General features: G+C 41.0%; 2 protein-coding genes across 2 annotated transcripts; one reads left to right on the forward strand and one right to left on the reverse strand.

Moving 5' to 3' along the window:
- Positions 1-1583: 1583 nt before the first annotated feature.
- On the forward strand, positions 1584-3720 carry LOC112184716. The gene is made up of 3 exons (XM_040513524.1): positions 1584-2463; positions 2623-3228; positions 3508-3720. The coding sequence occupies exons 1-3, from the start codon at positions 1584-1586 to the stop codon at positions 3675-3677; spliced, it is 1656 nt and encodes a 551-aa protein (XP_040369458.1). The 3' UTR covers positions 3678-3720.
- A 6539-nt stretch (positions 3721-10259) lies between these two features.
- Positions 10260-12171, reverse strand: LOC112189389 (threonine synthase 1, chloroplastic). The gene has a single exon (XM_024328718.2). It carries the CDS (start codon positions 12063-12065, stop codon positions 10521-10523), a length of 1545 nt encoding a protein of 514 aa, XP_024184486.1. The 5' UTR covers positions 12066-12171; the 3' UTR covers positions 10260-10520.
- Positions 12172-12505: the final 334 nt, after the last annotated feature.

Below are 12505 nucleotides of genomic sequence, written 5' to 3' on the forward strand. Positions count from 1 at the left end.
GAACCCTTATCCACTCGTAAACAGACGAAGGACCTAGTAAACCATCGAACAGTAAAATTTCAACCAAGGGGGAAGGTGGTTGGAGAACCCAATCAGGAGGACACTTCCCGCTATGAACTGACGAAGCAATAAGGTAAGCTGCTTTGTTAGCTTTTCTACTGATCCGTGACCAGTCAAAATGCTGGGTTGAAGAGAGGTACCGGACTTGAATGAGGATATGACAATGACTACATTCAATCTGAAACAGATAAGTGCTTCTTAATAGCATCGATGAGACAATCTGAGGATATGACAATGACTACATTGGAAAAAGGGTTAAATATTGCTTACTCCCTATATTATAGGGTTTCATCGTTTCAGTCCCTGATTTTTAAATTTTACCTAAAAAACCTCCCAATTTCCTCCCAATTGGTCACTGCCGTCAAGCATCCGTTAAAAACTCCGTTATCTTCCCCTAAAAAATCTATTATACCCTCAATTACTTAAAAAAAAGGGGTTTTGTCCATTTACCCTAATTTTAGAGTCAATGCTCTCACTTACCCCATGAAGTTTTTTTAATTCTCAATTACACAAAACACTCTAAAGACTTATTTCCTTTTACACAAAAGTTCCATTTTTACATCTTTTTATTGACATTTTTGCCCTTTTCTTAAGGTTTCTTAACTACCCAGCGTCTTCAAAATTTCGTTCGAACGAAGAGAGAGAATTTCTGGTTCGCGCGAAACAGAGAGAACCGCGATAGAGAGAGAAACTCTGGTTCGCGCGATAGAGAGATAGAACGAAGAGAGAGAAGCTTGCATGGAGAGAGAAAGAAGCAATGTGGCTCTATATTTCAACTCTGCTTCAGCTCGGTTTGAACTATTTCTTCGATTTCAATTCCGTTTCTTCGATTTGTTTTTTGATCCATGTTTGCTATTCACCTGCATTGAATCTGAGTTTGTTTTCCTGCGCGGTTTGTTATTTCCGAATGATTTAATTCTATTTTTTGTTTCTTTTTCGAAAAGCGTGAATTTCATCTTTGATTTGGTTCGATTTGCTATTTTCATGCTTATAAATTTGTTGTGCTAAGTTAGATCTTTTTCGTTGTGCTAAGTTTGTGTGGTTCTGTTTTAGAACAGTTCGATCCGTTTCGGTATTTGTGAAGTGTCTATTGGCCCCCAATAGACCCATATTTGGGGGCAATAGATGGTTTACAGAGCTGCTTTTTTTCTTTTTTGATACGCTTAGTTTTTAATGAAGCTCAGAAATAGTTGTTTATAGTAACTTTTTTCTGTTCTGTGAAGTTATTTTGGTGTTCCAGACTCCTGTATTGGGAGGCAATATGTGTCTATTGGGGCCCAATAGTGGTTTGATTTTGTTTTGTTTTTTGTTTTTTATACAAGAATATGGATGGTTCTTTGGCTGTTAAGTGCACTCATATTGGACAAAGTTTCATGTTTTGTATTAATCAATATATGAGCTATGCTCATTTGTTAGAATACATTTGTGAACGGTTCAGTTTTTCTGCAACTCATGGTATTGAGCTTCATTATTCGCTTCCTGGATGTTCTATTTTTTTTCTTCGCAATGATGACGATTTCCAGATGCTGTTTAGCGGTGCCAAGATTTACAAGTTGGATTGTGTTGATATTATGGTGTTGAAGAACAATGGAAGTTGCAGCAAAAATGCTTCTGTTTCATTTGAAGATAGCTGCTCCGGTATTGTGGATGAAGATGATTACCTCACTGAGGCATTTAGGACTGAAGTTCAAAAGTCTTACTTGTCGAATGAGTGGGCTAGTTACATTCAATGTGTAGGGCAGAAATTTCGTGGAGGTTCCTCCGAGTTCCGAGAGAAGCTTAGAAAATATGCTGTTGAAGTTGGGTTCAGCTTTGTGTTTATTAGAAATGATTGGGATAGAATTCATGCGGTTTGTTCCAATTGGGGAACTGAAGGATGTGATTGGAATGTCCGTGGTTATGTATCCCCTGCAAATGGATGCTTTATAATTGGTGATTTGAACAATGTGCACTCTTGCAAAGGTGTTCTTCGGAAGCAAAAACATGAGCTTTTGGGATCAAAAATTGTCAAGACATGTATTGAAGAGGACATTAGCTATAACTTATCATTGAAGCCAAGGGAAATTATCAGCAAGTTCAAGTCAGCTTATGGGTTTGATATATCGTACAAGGTTGCTTGGAAAGCAAAGCAGAAGGCTAGGGAAATGATTTATGGTTCTGAGGCTGATTCGTTTAACAAGTTAACATGGTATAGGGATGCTGTATTTGAGACTAACCCGGGATCTTCGTTTGTTTTGGAAGTTGATCCATCGAGCAATCGGTTTCAGAGGCTTTTCCTAGCTTATGCAGGCTGTGTTAAAGGCTTTGAATTTTGTCTTCCCGTCTTGTTTGTCGATGGGACTTTTGGGAAGAGTGTCTACAAGGGGCAGATACTTTGTGCAACTGGAAAGAATGGAAATCATGGTACTTTTCTCATTTCTAAGATCTTTTATTTGTATTTTTGTTGAAAATGTGGAGCGGCACGCTCCCGTTGGCAGTGCAGCGGCACGCTGCAATCATGTACTGCCTCCCAATAGACATATATTGCCCCCCAATAGACTTACTATTTTTTTCTGTTTGCAGGTTTCTTTCCTCTTGCAATGTGTGTCTGTGATTCTGAGACTGATGCTAATTGGTCCTTTTTCTTCCAACACTTGAAGAACTTGCTGGAACCTCAAGGTAGATTAATTACGTTTATTAGTGATCGTGGTGTTGGACTATTGAGTGCTTTCGACAAGATATTTCCTGGTAATCCTCATCTTTTCTGTTACAAGCACTTGGTGCATAACCTTATGACTAAATACAACGGTAAAGGGTCTTCTGTTTTGAAAGATGATGTTAAAAAGAAGTTTTTTGAGTTGGCATATTCGTGCACTGAAAAGGAATATCGTTTTCATTTAAGAGAGTTGAGAGAAGTTGGTGGTGCTGATATTATAGATTCATTTCTTGCTGATTTGCCTGTTCAAAATTGGTGCCGCGCATTTTTCCCTGGATGCCGTTATGGAATTATGGCTAATAGTGTAGCTGAATCTTTTAATGCTTGGTTTGCTGTTGAGCGTGAGATGCCAGTATACACTATGCTTGATCAGACTCGGATTAGGGTGATGCAGATGATGGGTGAGAGGAGAGACGAGGCTCAACTTTGGACCTCGCAACTTACTCCTGTTATGGAGGGTCGTTTGAAAGAAGGTATGGAGAAAGCTTGCCGTTTCAATGTGCATTACTCCCATACAAATGTTTATGAAGTGAGATCAAAGTATTCTTATGTTGTGGACCTTGGAACTCTTTCTTGCTCGTGTAAAAAATGGGCAATTAACTGCTTTCCTTGCTGCCATGGTCTTGCTGCAATTCAAGCTGCCTCATTGGATGTTTATGCTTTTATAGATAAGCATTTTCATGTTGGTTATTGCCAGAAGTGCTATGATTTTCCAATTTATCCAATTTCCAACGTTGATATGGCTTCTTCGGAATCTTCTAGCAGTGGCTTCATACTTCCTCCAAATGCAAAGAGGCCTCCTGGGAGGCCTAGGCTCAAGAGGTTCAAGTCTAGAGGAGAGTGTGAAAAGAAACTCATTCGTTGCAGCCGATGTGGCAAAATGGGACAGCATAACAAGAAGACCTGCACTGAACCTATTTGAAAGTAAATTTGTCAATTGTTTTAGCATTCTGACTGGTTGTATTGGGGGGCAGTACTAGGCTACTGGGGGGCAATAGATGATTTTATTCAGGGTTAGTTTAACATTATTTGGTGTCAAAGATTATTGACATTGATTTGTCCTTCAATTTTATTGCTGACTGATAAAATTGATTAAGTTTTTCAAGAACTTGTATTGAGATTTTTTCTGGTTGCTCTATCCATTTTTATTTCATTTTAACTTTATCTTATTTCATTTTAGCATGTCTGTTTCTGAGTTGCAAGTTTTTCCAATGGGTTGTGAAAGCTAACTGACCCTACAAACGTCTATTGGGGCCAATAGACATCTATTGGCCCCCAATAGAACCTAAGTTTTGGAGTCTTGAAGTTCAACAAGTGTGGAATTTTTACACCTGCATATTTGCAATGTAGTTTGATGTCCTACTATTTTATTTCTGGCGCTCTATACAAGTTTTATTGGGGGCCAATAGATGTCTATTGCCCCCAATAGAACCTGGTTTCTGAGGTCTAAATGCACAGGTATGTAATATGGGCCTGTATTTTAAATATTGACCTGTGATATGATAAACAGTAGAAACTGGAAACAAATTCTTTCAACTTAATAGAAAATATATTGAAAAGCTTTCAAATCATCCCAAAGTAGTATTAATATGGGTCTTAAATTTACATTTTCTAGCTTTGTGCGTTTCCTGCAGTAAGTGCAGCTTCTTTATGGTATCTTTCAACACTCCAACCACATTCCTCCATTGCAAACCTCTCAAGAATTGTTTTCCTCATGTCATCGGCTTTCTTCTTGTTCGGTGCCACTCCGTGAACTATGCTTTCCATGAAATAGAGCATAAAAGGCCCACAGTCCCCCCTGTAAATCATGAATTAAACTTAGTGATCCTCAACAAAGTACTTATTGCCCCCCAATAGGCATGTATTGGCCCCCAATAGACTGAAAACTTGGCACAAATGTAATAATTAAATTTTCATTTTTCACATCATAATCAAATATTAAAGCTTTTTGAAGCACTTACGATGAGGTTTTCTGCTGAGGGCAGTTGAAGTCTTCTACAAGCTCGTAGTCATGTTCGCCTATATGATTATCCAAGATCCACCTTCTGACCTCTTTCTCTCTTTCGGTCATTTCTTCAACCTCAGTGATAAGTTCTCCTTGAGCGTCCTCACCTTTACACTTTTCTCTTGTGTTGTCTTGATCCTGGCTGTCAGTGTCAAATTTTCTGGCTGTCATGTTCACATCATGGATGAACCTCCTTATGTGCTTTACCTGTTTGATACAGATACATGAAGCATCAATAGACATTCTAAATTTGACCACTTTGAAAAATAAACAAAGTGTTTTGATATTATTACTTACCACCCAGTTTGCGTTGGTGTAGTGGTGATTATCTTTTGTCCATTCCTTCTTTGGAGGCAGCATAGAGTTCATGTGAACAAAGCATTTTTTCTCATTGTCGATGATAAGCAGTGTGTAGTGCTGGCTGTAGCAATGGTGGATCGGGATGAGCACCTTGGGGTAGCTGAAGTTACTCCACAGTTGTTCAATTAGAAATAACTCTATTTCAATCACATGGCCTTTGAAGTCGTCTTTCAAAAGGCTCTTTCCTTCTTTCTTGAAGTCTGCCAGTTTCTTTTCATGTTGAATAGCGTAGTACTGTACAGGAAATAGACACATATTAAATCATTCAATTGTTATAGACACGCTTCTATTTTTGCTTCATTACTTACCGCTGCTTCAATGTCCAGCAATCCAATCTGAGTCTTCTTTTCTTTCAGTTCATTCTGTAATATTTCAGTGTAAGCCTTGATCACCTGCCATCGTTTAATTTGTTAGTATTACATATGTGAAGTTCAGCACCTATATTGCCCCCCAATAGTCACATATTGGGGACCAATATATGCCTATTGGGGGACAATAGGTGACTATTGGGGACCAAAACAAACAAAGATTTAAAACTTACACTAATATCCAAATCTTCCTCTTGGATGATAATCTTCATGTCTCCCCTTGTTACCCCTATTATGCCATTTCTACTTGTCCAGTAGGTATATCTGCACAAACAAAAAAATGTGTAGTTATTACATGTCTATAATCCATTAATATTCAAATTTTAATAGTTATGCTATACACTTACAAATTGTCATCAACCATCTCAAAGAATTGCTGGTAGTGTCTTGCGAGTTGAGGCTTTAAAGTTTTCCAAGTGTACTTCTCGCAATTCACATCTTTAATTTGAATTGGCTGCTCCACTTGTTTCCCTTTCTGCAGGTTTGTTGCCACCTTCTGTTCGGCTTTCTTTCTCTGCTTTGGCTGTTCTTGTGGAGCAGTCTTTCTTTTCTTTCCGTAAGTCTTCAAGATCTCTGGAGTGTCATACTCAAAATCCTCATCCTTGTCCTTAGTTGATGCCTTTCTCTTGTTTTGTTTCACGTTCCTCTCAATAGAATGCATGGCAACCTTTTCCTTCTCTTTCATGTCTTCTGTCTTTGTTGCAGTTTCTTTCTTCTCTGGTTCTGCCATTTCTGCCGAATTAGCTGCTTCGAGAATTGTCGAGACAATTATATCTATTTTTTCTGCTTCTACAGCATTTAGTATCTCCTCCTCATTTAGTATTTCCTCTTCTGATTTCTTGAAAGATTGAGGAACTGCGTTAACTGGATCACCTCCCCTTGGTTCTTCGTTCACTGGTGTTTGAGGTTGATATTCAGCTTGGCGTCTATCATATTCATACCCCGTTCCATCTTCTTGCTCCGTTGACACCAGCACCATCTGAAGTTGATTAGCTCTCTGATCACTACTTTCCTCATCAGGTTTCTTCCCATTTGCCTTTGCCAACAATTTGTTCAGAGCTCTGATGTGGTTTTTGTGCGCTCTGTTTTCTTGCATCGCTTTAGTCACTTTGTTCTCCATAGACAAAATCTTGTCATCAGCAACCATAATCTTTTCCCAAAGCACCTTAATATGGTTTGCCAAGTTTTCATTTGCTTGTAAGATAGTCTTCATTTTCTCTTCCAATTTCTTTTTGTCACCTTCGTCTTCAATCACTGTATTCATCTCCTTTAGCAGAACTCTCATGTTCCCAGTAACCCTAATGTTCTCTTCTTTCTCTTCCTGACTCGCTTGTGGAACCTGCAACCAATAAAACAACAAAAAAGTCAAAAAAAAATTACCATCATTGGGGGCAATAGACGTCTATTGGGGGCCAGTAGACACTTTACAAAACCTGTATTGGGGTCCAATAGATATCTATTGCCCCCCAATAGAGACATTATAAACCCAGTATTGGTGTGCCAAGACAGGTCTACTGCCCCGCAATAGACAATTTGTAAAGTTCCAATGTACCTACTAACTTACCCAGTTGGTGAAAGTTGGTGTTTCCTGCTCCTCTTCCATCTCCAATAACTTGACGAAGTTATGTTCCAACCACGGCCCTTCTCTTATTAACTCCTCCGGCCAGTCTGGATTCTGGTGGAGCTTCTGCAGGTTGAACAGCTCCTTTATTGACCACCTCACAAATCGCGGTTTTTCATCCTCCATTCCTTGAATCCAGTTTCTGATCTTTGTTTTCTCCAAGAACCAGTACTGTAAAAAAAACCATTTTTGTTAGTAAATGAACAACAGACACCCAATTATACTGTATTGGGGGCCAATAGATGTCTATTGCCCCCCAATACTCAAGAAATGATGTATGGTACTTACATATATGAGAAGGAGGCAGCCAGAAAGAGTTGACGGATGATCTTTTCGATACCTCTGAAGCCCATCCATCAGAAAATTGAGTACCATCTTGGCCCAATTGAAGCTGTTTATGTTGTCTAGGTCTTCACAAGCGTTGATGAGGTCCCATGTTAAGGTTGTAGATGTCCTCCTGAAGAGGAATGCGTTGAAGAGGTACATGATAATCAGTGCCGCAATTATCTTGGGATTAGCCTTCTTCTTGTTGAGCTCCTTGCCAAGTGCCTTTTCCAGATCAGGTTTGATTACTGTTTCTTTCCTCATATTGACATCAAATATCGAAGATGCTTTCCGTTCCTCCTTAAGCACCTTCTTGCTTAGATCCCATTCAATACCAGTTGTTGGCAGGTCAAACAATTGATTTATGTCTTCCAATGTTATTTCCATTTCTGTGTCCCCGAACACAAACTTGGCTTTTTTAACATCAAAGTACTTCAATATAATCTCCAAGTCGGCCTCATGTTTGTGTAGCTGAGTTTCAGTGAGCTTCTTCTCGAAAAATGGCCGGATCATCCCCCAAAATACAGTAGTACTCAAAATATCCCAAGCCTCTTTTGGGATTTTGTCTCTGTATGTGTCAATCAATCTCCAGAAAGCACTTAGAGTGCATTTCTGTTGCCTGCACTCGATCTTTGCATTTTCTTTTCTATCTTCTTTCTTCTTCCTTCCCTCTTTCTTTGGCTTTTTCTCTTTTGTCTTTGACTTTTCCATTTTAATCTTCTTTTTCGTTGTCTGTTCATCCTTGTCATAGTCAGACTGTTGTCTTTTCTTACTCCTTTGACTTCTTGTCTGGACAAAGAACCTTTGTGTCGTTTCTCTGTCATCATCATCATCATCATCATCATCTTCTTCTTCTTCTTCTTCTTCTTCTTCTTCTTCTTCTTCTTCTTCTTCTCCTTCTTCTTCTTCTACTACTTCTTCATCTGTTTCTTCTTCTACTTCTTCTTCTGTTTCCGCCTGTTCTTCTGTTTCTTCATCTTCAGTAGAAGTTTCTTCTTCTCTTCTAGATTTCTTCTTATTCTTTAATTCTGTCAGCCTTTGCTGAAGTGTTTCCCGTTTTGTTTCTTCCTTATCTTCTTCAGAGCTGGAACTGACTTGTGGTCGCTTTGTTCTTGCCATTCTGTTCATGAACAAAAAAATAAAAAATCATTAATAATGATCAACACCTCAACTATTGAACTTCAGTAAACATCTATTGCCCCCCAATAGTCATCTACTGCACAGAACAGAAGCTTCTTTGTCCGAATAAACATGTCTATTGGGACAAAAGACATGTATTGGCCCCCAATAGACATCTACTTCATCACAACAGAAGCTTTTGCTGGGAACCAATACATGCCTATTGGGGGGCAATACATGTCAATTGGGGGGCAATACATGCCTATTGGGGGGCAATAGACATGTCCATTATGACAGTATACATGCCTATTGGGGGGCAATACATGCCTATTTTTGCCCCAGTTGAACTCAATACCATGTATTGGGGGGATATACATGCCTATTGGGGGGCAATACATGTCAATAGGGGGCAATAGACATGTCCATTATGACAGTAGACATGTATTGGGGGGCAATACATGCCTATTTTTGCCCCAGTTGAACAACAGTACTAAGCTCAATCACATGACAGTACTAAAAAAATACCATGTATTGGGGGCAATACATGCCTATTGGGGGGCAATACATGCCTATTGGGGGCAATAGACATGTCCATTATGACAGTATACATGTATTGGGGGGCAATACATGCCTATTGGGGCCAAATAGGCATCTACTTCACCACAACATGAATTTGTAACAGATTTGAAACCGAAACCCTAAATTTTTCAGATTTTGAAACATGAATAATCCTATTCTTGTCATTTACCCACTCGATTAACCAAACCTATGCTACGAACAAGTACAGATCTCACAGAAAGGAAAAGAATATGAAACGGAAAAGAGATTTTCACTCACTTTCTATCAATACAGACGCCGGAGAATGTTGAAGCGCCGCTGAGTTGGTCTAGATAGCAGAGTTGGTGGAGTAACTGAGAATCGAGAGCGAGATTCGGAAACCAAGAATCGAGAGCGAGAGGGAGAGCGAGAGAAAGATGAAGAGACGAAATTTTTTTGAAACTGAAAATGGAAACGGAACCGCCTTAATGAGTTAGGTGGGTTAGTGGGTAAAATGGTCTTTTTCTTGCATGTTTGGGTTAGTGGGAACAGTTTTCTTTTGCTGGTGTAAGTGGGCTAAAATTGCCCAATATTGGGGCTGATGGTCACGGCCCCTAAAAAAAAATTTGTTCCTCTCATTTTTTTTTTTTTTACCTCTTCTTCTTCCGGCTCTCTCGCATCCTTTTGTTCATCTCCTTATCAAGATGGTTCCAATCCACAGACCTTCAAGAGGTGAAATGAAAAAAGAAATAAAAGAGAGAAAAAAAAATTTAAAAAAATTAAGTGAGGGCATAATAGACATTTTTGGCAACTTTAACAGAAAATTTTGACGGCAGGCACTAATTGGAAGGAAATTGAGAGTTCAGGGACTTTTTAAGTGAAATTCGAAGGTCAATGACTGAAACGATGAAACGTGTAAATAGTAATTAATCCTTGGAAAAACAGCTTGCACGATTGCCAAGGCCTCAGCTGCCCTTGGGGAAGGAGCTAACGATTTCACTGCTCTTTCAGCAATTAAGCAAGCAAGGAAGCAATCAGAAGTTTCTCCTGCTTACTATCAGATACCGAACAAAGCAAGGAAACAAGCAATTCACAGAACATAAGTGGAAAGGAGAAATCTGTAAGATACAAAATGCAAGTAGAGACTTGGAAGCTAAAGAATACTTGTCATAAGGAAAAATGTGGTGAAATTCATATGATAATGAACTCAAACACAAAATTTGGCAATGCTGCCTTATAAATGACTCCCTTCTCCACCATATTCTGAGCACTACAAGCTAAAACAGTTCCTCATCCTACATTGAATCACCAAAGCAAAAAGCACATAGAGAACAATACCAATGCCTAAAGGCTCTAAGCAAAATAACAAATAACATTTCGAGTACATGAAGCACTAGAGCAGAACACACTAGAACACTGCCCTCTACAAAACTAATGCTTTGGAGCCTCTGACTTACTCAAGTACTTCTTCAAAACATCCATAACCGACCCAAAATCTGCCCTCACTTGAACCGGTGGGTTAGCAAACCGGCAAGCCAAATCCGGAATCTCCTTAGAGTGATAATCAATCTTCGCCTGCGTGAACTTCAACCCATGAGCCGTGCTCACCACCACAGTCCTCTCCGTAGGGCCTATAACCCCCTTATTCCGGAGCTTGATCAACGCCGCCAGCGCCACACCAGTGTGAGGACATATAAACATGCCGGTAGAATCCGCTTGCGCCATTGCATCCATCAACTCCTCCTCGGTCGCCTCCTCCACAATCCCATCCGACTTCTTCAGCGCATACACGGCCCTGTCAATGGAAACAGGATCCCCAATCTGAATTGCAGACGCAAATGTAGTGTTTGCCTTCACAGGCTTGAACTCCTCATCCCACCCGGACTTGTAATGCAAGTACAAAGGGTTTGCATTTGCAGCTTGAGCACACACAAGTCTAGGAATCTTATCAACCAGCCCCAATTCCTTACACATATGAAACCCTTTGTAGAATGCATATATATTTCCGAGATTGCCTCCCGGAACTATAACCCAATCCGGGACCTGCCAATCAAACTGCTGCAGAATCTCAATAGCAGCTGTTTTCTGGCCCTCCAGTCTCAAACTGTTCAGAGAATTAGCTAAATAAATCGGCAATTCTGCAGTCACTTCTCGAATCAGATTCATACAGCCATCGAAATCGGTGTCGATGCTCAGCACAAAGGCCCCGTTTGCGATGGGCTGGACCAGCTGGGCCATGGAGATCTTATTCGCCGGCAGAAACACAATGGAGGGGATCCCGGCGGAGGCGCAGTAGGCGGACAGGGCGGCGGAGGTGTCGCCGGTGGAGGCGCATCCGACGCCGACGACGGGGCGGTTCATTTTGCGGAGGCGATTGACCTGGCTGATGAGGACGGTCATGCCTAGGTCCTTGAAGGAGCCGGTGTGGCTGATGCCGCAGTGCTTGACCCAGAGCTCGTTCATGCCGAGGACTGTTTTGCCGTAGCGCTCGGCCCAGAAGAGGTTGGAGTTGCCCTCGAAGGCGGAGACGATGTCGTCGCTGTCGATCTCAGGGAGGACCCACTCCTTCTTGGACCAGACACGAGAGCTATAGGGCCAGGTGGGTTTGCCGACGCGGGAGTCGAAGAGGTCGCGCCAATACTTGCCGTCGTAGTTCTTGAGGGCGGCCATGCCGTGCTGGACGTCGAGGAGGCCGCCGGACTGGGAGCGGTAGACGACCTCGTCGAGGGAGTAGGACTCGGACGACGTGTCGTCTGCGGGGGAGTTGAAGGGGACGTACTTGGCGGAGAAGTGGTGGGTGTGGGTGGTGTTGTGGCGGTGGGCGTCGTCGCGGATGTTGTCGCGGCATTTGGCGGCGGAGGAGGACGAGGAGCATTTGATGGTGGTGGTGAAATGGGGTCTGGTGGAGGGTGGGGAAATGGGTTTCTGGGGTTTGAGAGAGAAGGAGGGGGATTGGAAGAGAGAGGAAGACGCCATTGTTGAGATTTCAGAGGTTCTGTGAGGGAGGGAGGGAGGGAGTTGGGTGCTGGTTTTGGTGTGGGTCAGGTGGAGAGATCTGAATGGGGTATCTGGTTTTGGTACTAGTACTAGTGACGTTGGTGTAGTGTACGGTTTAGGATAGGTTACCTTTATTTTTTATTTTATTTTTATATTAACTTTATGCGGTGATAAATTAATATTTCAGCCGCCTTAGTATAAAATGTTAAATGTGTGCACAGTTTGATAAGAACCAATCAGAAGTTATGAACTGTTTGAGTGACTTATTACTAGAAGCTTGTTTCATCAAAATGGTGCTCTATATATGGACAGTGTCGAATGCTGTTCGACAACAACACTTGAGGTGTATTGCCATAAATGGTTGATGTAAAAATTACATGAGGAAGAGATGCATGTAAAGAAAAAAAGAAGAATAAAAT

Source organism: Rosa chinensis, chromosome 2 (assembly GCF_002994745.2).
Source record: "Rosa chinensis cultivar Old Blush chromosome 2, RchiOBHm-V2, whole genome shotgun sequence".
Taxonomy (NCBI): domain Eukaryota; kingdom Viridiplantae; phylum Streptophyta; class Magnoliopsida; order Rosales; family Rosaceae; genus Rosa; species Rosa chinensis.

Coding starts and splice junctions, on each gene's coding strand:
- LOC112184716 (XM_040513524.1), top strand. CDS start 1,584: ATGCTGTTTAGCGGTGCCAAGATTTACAAGTTGGATTGTGTTGATATT. Junction 2,464..2,622: donor TGGAAAGAATGGAAATCATG/GTACTTTTCTCA, acceptor TTCTGTTTGCAG/GTTTCTTTCCTCTTGCAATG. Junction 3,229..3,507: donor GGAGGGTCGTTTGAAAGAAG/GTATGGAGAAAG, acceptor TGGCTTCTTCGG/AATCTTCTAGCAGTGGCTTC.
- LOC112189389 (XM_024328718.2), bottom strand. CDS start 12,065: ATGGCGTCTTCCTCTCTCTTCCAATCCCCCTCCTTCTCTCTCAAACCC.